The 13,348-nt window shown below is 51.7% G+C and overlaps 1 protein-coding gene across 2 annotated transcripts in view; it reads right to left on the reverse strand.

The window, feature by feature from the left end:
* ANO7 (anoctamin 7) overlaps positions 1–13,348 on the reverse strand; it is a 32,718-nt gene that overhangs the window by 5,311 nt on the left and 14,059 nt on the right. The window contains exons 7-17 of one of the 2 annotated variants that reach the window (XM_075068648.1): positions 12,078–12,188; positions 11,574–11,739; positions 9,675–9,765; positions 8,867–8,963; positions 6,523–6,666; positions 6,299–6,436; positions 5,976–6,074; positions 5,584–5,875; positions 4,328–4,439; positions 1,976–2,030; positions 998–1,095 (exon numbers count right to left, since the gene is read on the reverse strand). In XM_075068648.1, the coding sequence (XP_074924749.1) occupies positions 998–1,095; positions 1,976–2,030; positions 4,328–4,439; positions 5,584–5,875; positions 5,976–6,074; positions 6,299–6,436; positions 6,523–6,666; positions 8,867–8,963; positions 9,675–9,765; positions 11,574–11,739; positions 12,078–12,188 (1,403 nt within the window). The remainder of the gene's footprint in view (positions 1–997; positions 1,096–1,975; positions 2,031–4,327; positions 4,440–5,583; positions 5,876–5,975; positions 6,075–6,298; positions 6,437–6,522; positions 6,667–8,866; positions 8,964–9,674; positions 9,766–11,573; positions 11,740–12,077; positions 12,189–13,348) is intronic. The other variant, XM_032781466.2, reaches the window with a different exon arrangement.

Here is a 13,348-nt window from a genome sequence, read left to right on the forward strand (position 1 = left end):
TGACCCAGCCCTAGTGCCAGCCAGGAATCCGGGGTGGGGGAAAAGGGTCTTTGCTTCCCTATTATGAACAGGGTCAGACTCTTTAGACAGGCTGGGCTGGGCTTGGCATCAGTAGGGTGGGAGCAAGGGTCCCTTTTCTGTGTCGAATGGTGGAGTGAGGCCCCAGTGAAAAGCTACTCTAATACATGCCCAGCAGCCCATGATCCAGCAGCTAGGGATCATTGGCAGAGATGCCTTAGCCCTGGGAATGACAGAGGACAAACGGCTGAGCCGAGCTTGGACATTAGTCCAGAAAAGGGCCATGAGAAGTCCCTCCCAGCTCCAGCATTCCTGGCCTGGTTCACTGCCTCCAATGCCTCCTCTGGCAAGAGCCCAGGACAAAGAATCTCTGGACAGACAGAGCTTGTGGGCAGGAGGCAGGGCAGTGGCAGTGGGAAGCCAGAGGCTCCATCATGCACATGGCTAACTTGCCATGAGACCCATTGCAAAACAACTTCGTTCTGCTTTGACTGGTCCACTTGGGCTGTGGATCCCCCACCCTCAGTCAATCTGTCACAGCAGTGCCCACCAATGGTCACAACCTGCAACTGTCCCCTCTTCCTTCACTAGTGGGAGGAGAGGGCTGTGGTCACAGGCCCTGGCACATGTGGGCACTGGCCCTGTCTTAGCTGGGGCCCATAGGTCAAACCACAGCCATCAGACCACCTGAGGCAGGTGCTGCAGCCACCTGCCAAGCACAAGACAAGCAGATGGGGCCGCACACACAGGTGTCTTTACCCTGACTGAACCCCCTCCTCCCCCTCATTCCGAATCTATCACAGTGCCCCTGAAAGAGACAGCCCCACCTGCAGCCCCATAGATCCCTGTTATAGAGCTTAGCAGCAGCTTCCTTTGGTGCAACGGTCTGCCAGAAGTCAGACCAACTCCCCCTGGTCCCTGTGGAGCTGGGCTCTGGCCCTCCACCACCCCCTGACCCGATAGCGCACTCAGTACTTACGGGATGACGATTTCCTGCACATTGTTAATGACTTGTTTTCCCACCATGATGACCAGCAACTCTTGGGCAAGTTCAATGAGACAGCCGCCAGCCCCGCACTGGGTGGGTAGGACAGAGGCACGTCAGCTCCGCTGCACGTTCTCCTCAAGCTCAAAAGAATCGGTGGGGGTGGGGGAGCCCTACCAGGTTCCACCTCCCACAAGAAAGGCTACTCCTGAGCCACACACTCTGCCCTAACACGGCATAGCAGGCTGGTCCACTGTGCCCCCCCCCCATTCCCAACCCTCAGGGTAGCCCTAGGGGCTGACTGCTGGGTGGGGTGGGCCAGGAACGAGGGGCCCCAGTTACTGTCACTAGTCTTTGGGCAGATGAACAGCAGGGGGCTCCTGAGGTGGCTGGGGCAGGAATGGAGTCTGACCACCCCTACTTCTCTTTGGTCCTGGGGACATTAGCAGCCAGAGAGGGGGATTCCTCAGGCATGCCCCTGGTCCTCTCTGCGCTATGCCCACATCCTGCCTGGGTCTTCCTCACTCCCAGAGGAGCCTGTGTGTGAGTCCTGTCAGAGGCCTTGGAGGCAGCGCGCAAGCTCAGGCTGGGGGCAGGCCAAGAGCCCACTACACTGGCACTGAAGCTGGCCATGGCCTCCCTCCTCCTCTGGCCAGGGCTGTCCTGAGAACTGTGGAGCCTTTCCCCATGCACAGAGCTGCGCAGCAACTGGAGTGTTTCCTGCCACCCCAGCAAAGGGTCCCCATTCTGTTTGGCATGTTACCTCACACTGTCCCTCACCTAAGACTCCAACCTCCTGCCAGATACTGCTACTGGACAATGGGGAATGGACACTTGCTAATTGCCCTGTTCCGTTCACTCCCTCTGAAGCACCTGGCCCTGGCCAGTGTCAGGACCCTAGGCCAGAGGGATCATTGATCTAACCCAGCATGGCCCTCCTTATGTTCTCAAACTTTATCAGCTGATACTTACATCCTCGTTGCGGATCCCAAGCAAGGTCTTGTAGTGCCCTGGGTAGCCTACAAACCTGGGAAATCCAGGATGGGAAGACAGAGCAATAAATGCACAGCTGAACCCCTTGCTCCCCCCACCCACCCCCCCATCAATCTCTTATTCCTCCTGAGGCTACTCGGGATGTGGTGCTGTCATGCACCATGCCTTGCTCCCACATCCCAGCCACCCTTGTCCATTAGGAGGCTGAGGATGCCACTCAGCCAGTCCTCCTGGATTGACTGGGACAAGGTCAGACCTACTTCATCTTCTTCTTCCTCAGCCCACATCTGAAGCCAGCATGGCTGATACCCTGTGGATGGGCATGGAGGGCAGCTCTGCCTGCCAGGAACATCCCATGATGGAAACGTGTGTCAGGAATTTCTCACTCACCCTGTGCCCTGTTCTTCCCAACAGAGGGGAAAGGAGGGACACAGTGCAATGGTGCCTGTCTGAAAGGAGATCATCAAAGGGCACCCCCGGATTTGTCCCTCATGTTAATTTCATCCCTTCCACATGTGAGAGGCATTTGAAGCAAAACTTCAGCCCACTACATACAACTATGCTGGCTGCAATTACCCCCAGTACTCCCCTGCTTACCCCTCTGCTTCGGATCCCGTTTCCATCAGTTCTGGGGAGCAGCATGGTCCTGGATCAGGCCTGGGCTGGAACTCCAGCCCTGTGTGCCATCCCCAGATCTGTCACTGCCCTGCTGGGAGACCTGGGCAGGTCACATCACTCGCCTGTACCTGTTTCCTCTCCCACCGTTTCAATTGCATGCTCCTTGGGGCTGGGTCTCACTGCGTGTGCAGCGCTCAGAAACACAACGGGGCCCTGATCTTAGCGGGGGTCTCTATATAAAATAATGGCGGTTGGGGCCTTGCAGCAGGGTCCGCCAGTTGCTGATACAACAGACCTTCCCCTTGCAACACAGCGACAGTCTGGCTTCCCTTCGGAATCCCAGCTCTGCACACAATGAGCACCCTCATCACCACCAGGGACCAGAAGGCCCAGGTTGCCCAAGGAATCTCAGCTCTGAGCTTTGGAGGGGCTTCCCCATGGGCATGTGCTTCCCAAATAGGGTGACCAGACAGCAAATGTGAAAAATCGGGACAAGGGTTGGGGGTAATAGGAGCCTATATAAGAAAAAGACCCAACCATCGGGACTGTCCCTGTAAAATCGGGGCATCTGGTCATCCTATTCCCAAATTCAGCTTCCCACACAGAGACCCCCTCGGATACAGGACCCCCAGCCCCTCAACAGTCTGAACTGGCTGTGTGCGCCATGGGATCATACACTGAAAAGGCCAGTTAACTCTCCAACATGCTGACTGCACGGATACAGGGCTGCTTTAGAGCTACACAGGCATAAGGGTGGTTTCTAGTTGCTCCTTCCCACGTTAGAATTGTGCCAGGAACCTCCACATTCCATCCCATGCCACTCATTGCCTCTAGATGGCAGCAGTGCCGCAGCTTCCCTGTCTCTCTCTCTCTCTCTCTTTCACAGTGGTTCTCAAACTTTTTTTTCCCCCCGCGGACCACTTGAAATCTGCTGAGGGTCTTGGCGGACCACTTTATGATCTTTCCAAATGTTGTTTGTACAGTCAGCTAACTATTGTAAAGTGCTTTGGATAAAAGTGCTATATTTTTAAAAAATAAACATTTTTTGTTCTACAAATAAAAGCACACCCCTCATATTTTAATATCAGTAGTCTTACCTTTCTAATGCGATGGATGTGCCCTCTCTCCCCCACCATGGCAGCCCCCGAGCTGGGGCTGGGAAGGGGTGTGTGTCTCTGCCCCCACCCAGAGCTGAGGCTGGGAAGAAGGCAGCCGCAGCCCTGGAGTTGGGGAAAGTCACCTTTTTCTCTGGCCACCACAGCCCTGCACGTCTCAATTTCCCCCCTCCCACCTCTTCTCACCCCACTGCCCCCTCCCAACTACCCCCTATTCCCCCCAAGGCCACCACCTCATCTTACATGTGCATCTTCTCCAGGGTTCAGGCACCTAATTAGTGGAGCCACACCTATGTAGTTCCACTAATTAGGTCGGTGGCCCTTCATTCTCTCGTGTGCGGCTGCACACCTTAGAGGGAACTATCCGCAGAACACCTGAATGGAGCTGGCAGATCAGTCATGGTCCATGGACCACAGTTTGAGAACCACTGCTCTAGGGCTATCCACTGGAACTGCACATCACCAGGTCCCTCTGGGCCAGCCGCAGGAACTCCAGCCACCAGCTAAGATGGGTTTATGTTTGGAGGAGGGGGCCATGCCCCAGAGCTGGGGGATGGGTGGGGGAGGCAAGAGCTGCCCTCCCCTGGAGATGTCTTACCTGCCCTTGAAGAACGCAATGTAGATGGGAGAAGAGTAGAAATTGACAAACTGGAAGACAAACACTTTGAAGGTGAAAGCATCTTCATACTTCGTCTGAGTCCGGTGCATCTCTGTGGCAGAGCAACACACACAGACAGCATCAGCTCTGCCCTGCAGCAACATTCAAGCAGACTAGCAGCACTTACTCCTGTCACCCAGTAACCATGGCAACAGCATCCCTAACAGAAGAACCTGGATGACTTTGTGTTGTTTAGGAGGCTTTTGTGTTTGATCTTTAAGATGTCTGTATTTTTAAAACTCCCAACAAAGGCATGGTCACCTAGGATTTCACGGGTATTATGTTATATGGTGTGGCCATGCAGCACGTCATAGGACAGCCAGGATAAACCCAGTCCCTCTTGTGCACAAGCCCATGGCCCTGCTTCTTGAGCCTATGGAGAATCTCAATTAGCTAAAAGGCCTAGGACGCACACGTGTACAGTTCTGACTCTGTCCAGCAGAGGGCAATAATGTTGTACTGTACCTATAAACTAGCTACTAGCAAATTCATTTGAATTATTTTTCTTTTTAAAAAGGCTAATAAAGATTGTATCCTTTAATATTATTTCCAGAGCTGGTGAAAAAAAAATTGCTGTATTATTCTGCAAAAAAATTAACAAAAACATTTTCATTTCCTGTTAAGTTCGAAATTTTCGGCAGAAAATATCCAACAACTGTCAATAAATTTCAGTTTATTGATTAAATGAAAACCAAAGCTCCCCCCACCAGCCAAAAAAAGAATATTTCAATTAAAATGAAAATATTAATCAAAAAGATTGTTTAAAAAATTCAGCCTTCTCTAATTATTTCTAACACTCCTCTGCACACATAATGCTTTTCCCAGGCATCTGCCAGCATTAGACCTGGAACCGCAGAAAGCCATTGGACACCTGACTACAGGACTTGTGCATTGCAACTTTTGATGTTTTGCCCTATGAGACAAATTCCTGCCTTGTGTCACACTATCTAGCTTGCAGGACCTAAGACGGCATTCATGAAAATTGAAAAAGGTGGCAACCTTGTGATCCTACACCAAACACCTGCACTCATTCCCTGCCTTGGTACCTCTCTACTTTGATCTGAGCCCTTCCACTTTTCTCAGTTCCTGACCTGTCTGTATCCTCATTTTTCTGCCTTTTCCCTTCTGCACCTAAATCCAATTTCTTTTAGCAGCCCCAGCTTAATGGCATAAGAATCCAGCAGAAGACAACAGACCAGATTCTCCCCTCCTGTGTGAGTACGTGTGACTCCCTCTCAGATCAGATGGCAGTGTTTCACACTTGCTTTGTGCAGGTGGATGTGATTGCAATGCAAAAGTTGCAAAGGAGTGGGGAGCCAACCCTGTCAGGATCTGTCCCAGGGAACCACAGTTGAAGTCTGTGCCATTTCTCTTCCACCACTTACCCCACTTCGTAAGGAAATGGGCCAGTGCAATGTAAATTTTAGAGAGGATGAGGATGAAGATTAGATTCACCACTGAGCCCGTGAGGCTGGCAATACGAGATGCCTAGAAAAGAGGAGAGCAGAGGGAATGAACCAGAACATCCCCTGGGGCTTGCTCAAGCCCATTAAATCCCAAGGCAGAGCTGGCTGCATCTACCTCTTACCGATGCCACAAAGAGGAAGTTTCCAGATCTTGACACAAGGATGCTGATGATCGCCCGGTACAGGATAATGGAGATCAGAAACATCACAACCACAGCAATCTGCAAATACAACCCAGCGGCCATCAACTTGCCATCAGGAACTACAGGGTGTTTCAGGGAGCTGAGCTTGTTCTGATCTCTGGGGGCACTGGCAGCTATGGGAGAGCCAAGCAGGCAGTAAGAGGCAAACAGCATGCAGAAAAGAGGCAGTCATGCCAGGAACTGCAGACTCCATGAAAGATCTTCAGAGCCAGGCACAGGGCAGCGGCCTGCAGTGCCCTTACCATCATGATGATGACCATCAATCCAGCCGTGACCCGTTTTACGCGGTTCCGCTTAGGAAAATATGGCTCTTCTGCTCCAGTAATTGGGTTCTCCATCGTCATGGGAGCCATGGCAGTGAACTGGGGTCGCGGACGCTCCTAGGACAGTGGGAAAAGGCATCACCTTGATTTGGCTTTGTACAGCCTTGAGAGTTCAGCTGTGTGACAGAGGGCCAGGCCTGTACCTCAATGTCCTCGAAATCGGAACAGTCCCAGCGATGTGCCAGGGTGGCGTTCATCCGCTTCCAGTACTCCAGGAATGTCACCGCCCACAGGGACATGAAAATGCTGAAGAAGATGGTCCCACCATGGTCGAAGAGGCGACCTGCCTATGGAGCAAAGCAAGGCAAGTGAAAGGAACACTCAGGGGACCTGCAGGAGGAAAGGGATGCTAGGGTGGATCCTGAGAGCAGCAAAGTGCTAACTTTCTGGACATGTGAAGTGGGGTGAGGGCAGGAGAGAGAGAGAATGAGTTTCCCTCTGGGACTGACCGGGAGGTTCCCCAGGGGAAGCACTGGGGTTCCGGTAAGAGACAAAGGAGCACTGGACTGATCATCTACAAGAATCAGAGTGCTGGATCAGTCTGAGTCATTGGACCCAGGCTGCAGTGCTCCAGAGGCAGCAAGGAGATCAGTGGTAGCATAGTGCACAGCTGATTTGCTCACTTGTTGCGAACACCAGACCCATGCTGCTCCCAAACGCAGGTCATGGCATGCCAGGAATGGAGGCTTGGGGACAGGGTGATTGGGATTCCTGTGTGTCTGATCAACCAGAGCTGCCTGTGCTGCGCTGAGAAGGCAATGGTGGGGTATGGCTTTGGGGTGTGCACAGAGCAGTTCACAGCTTGGGGCCCCATACAGGCTTCATCTCCGGGCTCAGAGCAGGATCCCTCCGACTCTGAGCATTCATCTCTCCCTGCACAGGGATGGGGCCTCAGCTTCAGATAGGCAGAAAGGGAGAGAGTCTGTCCTTATTCTCTCTGGATTTGCTTGAATCTCCCTAGGAAGAGGTTGGAGCCACATGGAGAGGTCACCCTCACTGTCTGAGGAACCTTACCTCAGCGCTATCTCCTGCTGGCGAAAAAGCATCGGGCCAGATCTCCAGCTGGTGTAAATCAGCCCTAGCTCCACTAGAGCCAATGGGACAGATCCCCACCTGGTGCAAGTCTGGACCAAAACTGAAGTCAATGGAGCAATGCCAGTTTATATCAGTTGAGAGGACTGGTCCATTATGTAGCTTACAGAGGGAGATTAGCCCGACAACCATAATCCCTTAAGTGTAAAATCTTGCGACTACCCGGCTCAGCAGAGGCTTGCTGTGCAAAATAGATCTCCATCCTGAGGCAATAAACGTCCATGTGGTAGTGTGAATCTGCATAGCCAGTTCAAGCTGCAGAAAGCCTCTTCTGTGCTCTGCAGTGCTTTCCACACACGCTAGCGCAGCACCCGAGAAGGAGCTGTCCCTGAGATCCATCTCTGCTGCTCCACTCCATGTGCAAGCAGCAAAGTGAAACAGACCCCTTCTCATCTCTGCAGCATGACCTGCTCCAGCACCAGAAAGGAGAGACTTTGTACACACAGGGAGAGGAGAGGTGGAAGGGAATCACACAGGGAATGCAAGAGAGGGAACAAGGAGGGATAGCAGAGGGAAGCCAAGGAAGAAGCAGCGGACCTGGGGAGGAACAGACTAGGGAGGGGATGCAAAGGAGAAGAGGGGAAGAGGAGCTGGAGAGGGATGGTTTGGGAGGTGGGATGCCAGCGAATGTGAGCAGCTGGGAGGAGGGAGACTAGTGTGAAAGTAGAATGAATTATATTGTAAAAATAAGAATGGATTAAAGAAATGCTGTATGTACCTTTAAGCAGAAATAAATGTTGAAATACAGGTGTCAGGAAAAGAAACATTAAGGCATAAACAATGAGCCCACTTAACATTAGCCGAAGATTGGTAAAAGTTAGTACGGAAATTAACTATGTACATCTAGCCTCTGGTAAACTTGTCAGTTCTGCTTCCTTTGTTAAGTCCGCGCCCTTTTATATCTGTATAAATAAGATAGTTTGTTTCTTGTATGGTGCTCACATTATCTGGGTGTTATTAGCAGAGCGCTGTGCTAATAAAACAGAGTGCTCTGGCAAACTGTGAGTCCTGAGTCTAATTTTGACACTAGAAAGAGGGGAAAGGGTCCAATGCTGCTGATGAGAGGGGATGAGGAAAGGTCCTCGAGGAGATGAGTCCTGGTGCTCTCTTCTCTCACACAGAAGCATGTCCTCTGAGATGTCTCCTCTAGTGCCATTAAGATGAAAAGGCAGAGAGCAAATACCAGTGCATTGTGCTTGTGCAAACAGCCTGGTTATCACCCCTCCTGGTGCATAAACACAGCACCTCCCAGCCCAGCCAGAACTGGCACAGGGGCGAAAGAGCTGTGCACACCTGGGCACTCTAGCAAGCACCATCTATGGTGGAGACTGCAGGATATTCTCTCTTCCTGGCCCTCCCCTCTGGAAATTAACCACTCAGAGCCACAAATCTTACCTTGAACATGCTGCAGATGCTGGAGAGCTGCCACTGTGGGCACTCCTTACACAGCGGACACATCTGGTACTGATCCTTGCTCTCACAGATCTCCTGCCTGGGGCAAGGGGGAGGCAGACAAGGAAAAAAAATCAGGACCACGGTACATTCTCTGCTCTAGACCACCCTTTTGCACCTCTTGAGGCCTCATTCTTTCCAATGATGCAGGACTAGCCAGGACCCCATGAGAGTCCATAAACACTGATCTTTAAAATCAGCCAGAGGGTCCTGGGGAAGTGAAGCCACTGAGCACATTCCCCTTGCAGGTCCGCAGGTGAGAGCACGGCATTTGGGATCAAAGCTGCGATGCTCACATGGCAGCACAGAGCACTGGTCCTTTGCTGCCTGTCCTTGTCCTGGACAGAAACACCTCATGGAGCTTCCCCCCAACAGTTTCCTCTGGTTAGAGTCTAGCCATTGCCCCGCCATGTTGGAACCTGGGGCCAGACAGGGAGGAGCAGGCAGCCACATACTGTGAAGACCTGGGTGACATTTCCCTGCAGGGTGTTTAGGGGACTTTGACCCCCTCGCAGCTGGGTTGTTCACCAGGAGTTTTGCTCAGAAGCCTGTGAGAAGCCAGGTTCGCTCAACAGTGAGCGTGCGTTTTGGGGGTGCTGTGGCCCAGTGGACTGACCTCAAGGGAGGCAGCCAGGAATTTCTGACTTTCAGCCTTCCCTGGGGCTGCCCCCACATCCTCCAGGCTGGAGACAGCCAGTGGGAGAGGGAAGGAGAAGGCAGGGACAGAAAGGGGAGAGATGCTGACACTTACGCAGGTATGTCGCTCAGCATCAGAAATATGCCTGCGATGAAAACCAGTGTCCCCACAACTGCTGCAGGCAAGAGCCACCCAGTATAGAAACCTAAAGAGAGGGAAGAGAGAAGACCAGTCCCTCAGAGTGGGAGTCTCATTGCAAACACAGGACCTGTAGCCAACCTGCACCCTCATCTCAGCAGCAGAGCCCAGTTAAGAGCCCCACATTCCTAGTGAAACCAATTGCGGAGCGACGCACTGCATCCCAGCAACTGAAGGAGAGTCCCCTGCTAGCCACTGTAAAGGAGGATCCCCACCATGTTCTGCACCATGTTCTCAGAGGTCACTTGGGGAGCAGGGGCTTCCTCCCATCTACATGCGGGTAAAAGGGAGGTTAAGGGTTATCCCACCCTGGCATTGACTTCAAGAGCCTCCTGCTGGCTATGTCCTCACCCTGAGATGTGGCCTCCAGAGAGAAGCTGGGTTTGGTAATGGCCGTAGGGCAGGACTTTCAAAACCATTCAGTGCTGGCTCAGTTCTGCTCCTATGGAGCAGAGCAAGCCCAGTGCCAAGTGGCAGTGGGAATCCCACCTTCGTGTCCAATCCACAGGGACAACGATCCAAGTTAATCAAGTCTGGAGGCAGGGCAGAGTCTCTTACACTTGCCAGCATGCCAACAATTATGTTCTTTGGCCATACATCAACTTTTTGTTTCTCCCCATTCCAGACCTATTTTTAATTAATTTTGTCCATTTCTCTCTTTTTCTTCCCTCCCTTTCTATTGCACCTTCTCCCTCCTCTCCTCAGCGACAGGCAGTGGGAATGGATGGTGTTCCTGGGGGAAGCCTCAGAGAAAAGAGGGGGGAGGCTTGCATGTAGATCTAGGCACCAGCTACGATCTCCTCTGATCAGGAGTGCCACAGCTGGGGTCTGATCATGGAGAATGTCTGTCCCAGCTTGTCTTGATGGGCTGTGACGAAGGGATGAGCGTCCTGGTCTACGGAGGGTTTTGTAGATTAGGACTAGGACTTGAAACTCAGCCCCACCACAGACAGGGACCAGCAAAGCATCCATTGCTCCTGCTTGGTCAGCCACATTCATTTCAAATGCATCCCACAGCTTGGACACAACAGGAAGGGTTTCTGGCCATGGGAGCTTTTGGGCTGCTGCTCTGTGCAAGAGGGACAGCTTTCCTTGCTTGGGACATGGCAGACAATCCCAGTACAAGAAAAACAAACGCACTCTAATCTAGCTTCTCTTAACAAGTCATAGCAGGAAAGGGACAAGAAGGATGATTAGTGAAAAATGGCAACCTGAGAAAGATCCTCCCTGCTTCTCTGGCAATGACACCCATGCACCCGATGTAAAGGGTGCCCCTTACTATAGTACAGCCCGTCCTTGGTCTGCACTGGGGAAGCAAAGCACTTTGCTTATACAAGCAATTGTTATTCTCTGCGCTGATCCCAGCATTCCCTGCAGCAGAACACAAGGAGGCCAACACTCCAGTGGAGCATTAGCTCTTTCTGGAGAAGGTATCAGGTTAGGGCAGAGCTGGGTCCCGCAGGAGGTGGTTGAGGGAGCAGTAAGGAGCAGGGCAGAACAATGCACACTAGTGCTGGTGGTGCCCTTCCGCTGCTGGCTAGAACCCATTCCCTTTGTGCCACATGGCTGCAGGAGGCATTATTCTTCATCAAGCCTGGATAGTCTGATCTCCTGCTCAGCGAGGCTCCAGTTCCTTTTCTAGTGGGTATGAGGAACACACGGCTATCGCAGCTCAGGAATTGGTTGGAGACAGAGGTGCAGGCTAGAGGCTAAAGAGAATGGGGCAGGAGATCCAGGGCAGCATATTGACACGTCTGGCTGGGGCCAGGGATGAAGGCCGGTTGTAGGGAGGGCTCCGAAAAGCATCGTACTCACCCAGCCAGGCAAAGTAGAGTGCAATCTTCTCTCCAAAGTACCTGCGGATGTGATCCAGTGGCTGGTATCTGTTCCATTTCTGCCACCTCGCCCAGTATTGGAAGAGGACCTGGCGCTCGGTCAGGCTCTCAGGGGCCAGCCTGTCAGCAGGTACTGCAAAGGGACCCTGCAGGGGAGAAGCAGGAAGGTTCCAACTGAGGCTGGTGAAAGCAGAGCATCTGGCTGGGCTGGGCTGGGCAAAGAGGTTTGACAGCAGCCCCCTGCCTCTCCAGCTCCCCACAGCTATGCTACCCCAACCCCAGTTACCTCCGTGTTCCTTTGGAAAGGCTGAATAAGGAGCTTTTTGAACAGCCGGGCCCCCTTCTGGGCAAAGGCCACACAAGTGCTCTGTCTTGGCCAGGGCTCCCTGCTGTCCCCTGAGCTGTAGATCGGGGCATGACCAAAGTCCAATCTGGCTGAGGTAGCAGGGAACCGGTGCTAGAAAAAGACTGTCTCCTGACTTACCTCATGCAAAGGGAATGCAGCTGCAAAGACATTCTCGCTCAGCAGCCGATCCACCCCAACCTCCCCCTGCTTCAGGTGGCCATATGGTGTTGTGGCCAGGATCTCGTACAGCTGGGGGAAGCAAAGAGATGGTAACTAACTGCTGTCACACTGACGAAAGATACAACGAGAGCCCCATGATCTCTCTCTAAGCACCGACACCATGCTCCGCACTGCGCTATGGAGACCCATGCCTCAAAGGTTCTCAGCAACCATGTTTCCAGAGGGAAATGGAGAATTTGGGTGGAAAGAGACTAAACAAGTTCATACGAATTCAGGTACAAGAAGTTGGTTTTGCCACCAATTCCAAGCCTGACTCTCATAGGCATTGTAACATTCCCTTCCCTAGACATTGAAAACTGAGAAAGAAGGGTTCGTTTTTAGTCAGCCTCTTTAAACTGTGTGTGTTAAAATCTATTTAACTCCAATTGCCAATGAAGACTTAGGAGAAAAGTTGTCTTTGTTAAAATTCAAACCCCACACTGCCCATGAATGAGCAAAATCCTCACACTACACCTCCTTCAGACTCACAAAAAGCCTAAACCAGAAAAGACCAGAATTAACATCCCTGATATTTCTATTGTTAACAAACAAGAAAAACAACTTTGTTTGAAACACATCTTTCAGGCCTTTATATATCATAAAGCAACGCAAATGAGTGAGAGCTATTTTTAAAAAAAAAATCTCTGCAGGATTCCTTTAAGCCTAAATGAGGAGGAGAATGCAGACAGGAAAGAGAAAACAAATGGCTGTTTTCTTACTTCGCTACTTTCTTCTTTAAAATAAAAGTGGTCTATTTTCTCTGCAGCTGCTTTTCCATTAGCAAGTTCTGCAGCTGCTTTTCCATTAGCAGTTCTGCAGCTGCTTTTCCATTAGCAAGGCAGTATCACACCAGCCCAGTCAGTATGGCCAGGAACAAACTCCCAGCACATTTTTCTTACTTTACTTATCTGTGAGTTTCGCTTATCAGTGGAAATATTTTTTCGTCAGCTTGCATTGTACAGTAAAATTGACGTTTCTTGCTAAAAATCTAATCCTTCCATCTAACCGTTAGTTCTTCTTTGAGTGCTTGCTCATATCCATTCCAGTAGGTGTACGCGCCGTGTGTGCACGTTCGTCGGAGAACTTTTACCCTAGCAACTCCAGCGGGCCGGCAGGTCGCCCCTAGAGTGGCGCCGCCATGGCGGGTGATATATACCCCTGCCGGCCCGCCCGCTCCTCAGTTCCTTCTT

The sequence above is a fragment of the Chelonoidis abingdonii genome, chromosome 8 (assembly GCF_003597395.2).
Source record: "Chelonoidis abingdonii isolate Lonesome George chromosome 8, CheloAbing_2.0, whole genome shotgun sequence".
NCBI classification, from domain to species: Eukaryota; Metazoa; Chordata; order Testudines; family Testudinidae; genus Chelonoidis; species Chelonoidis abingdonii.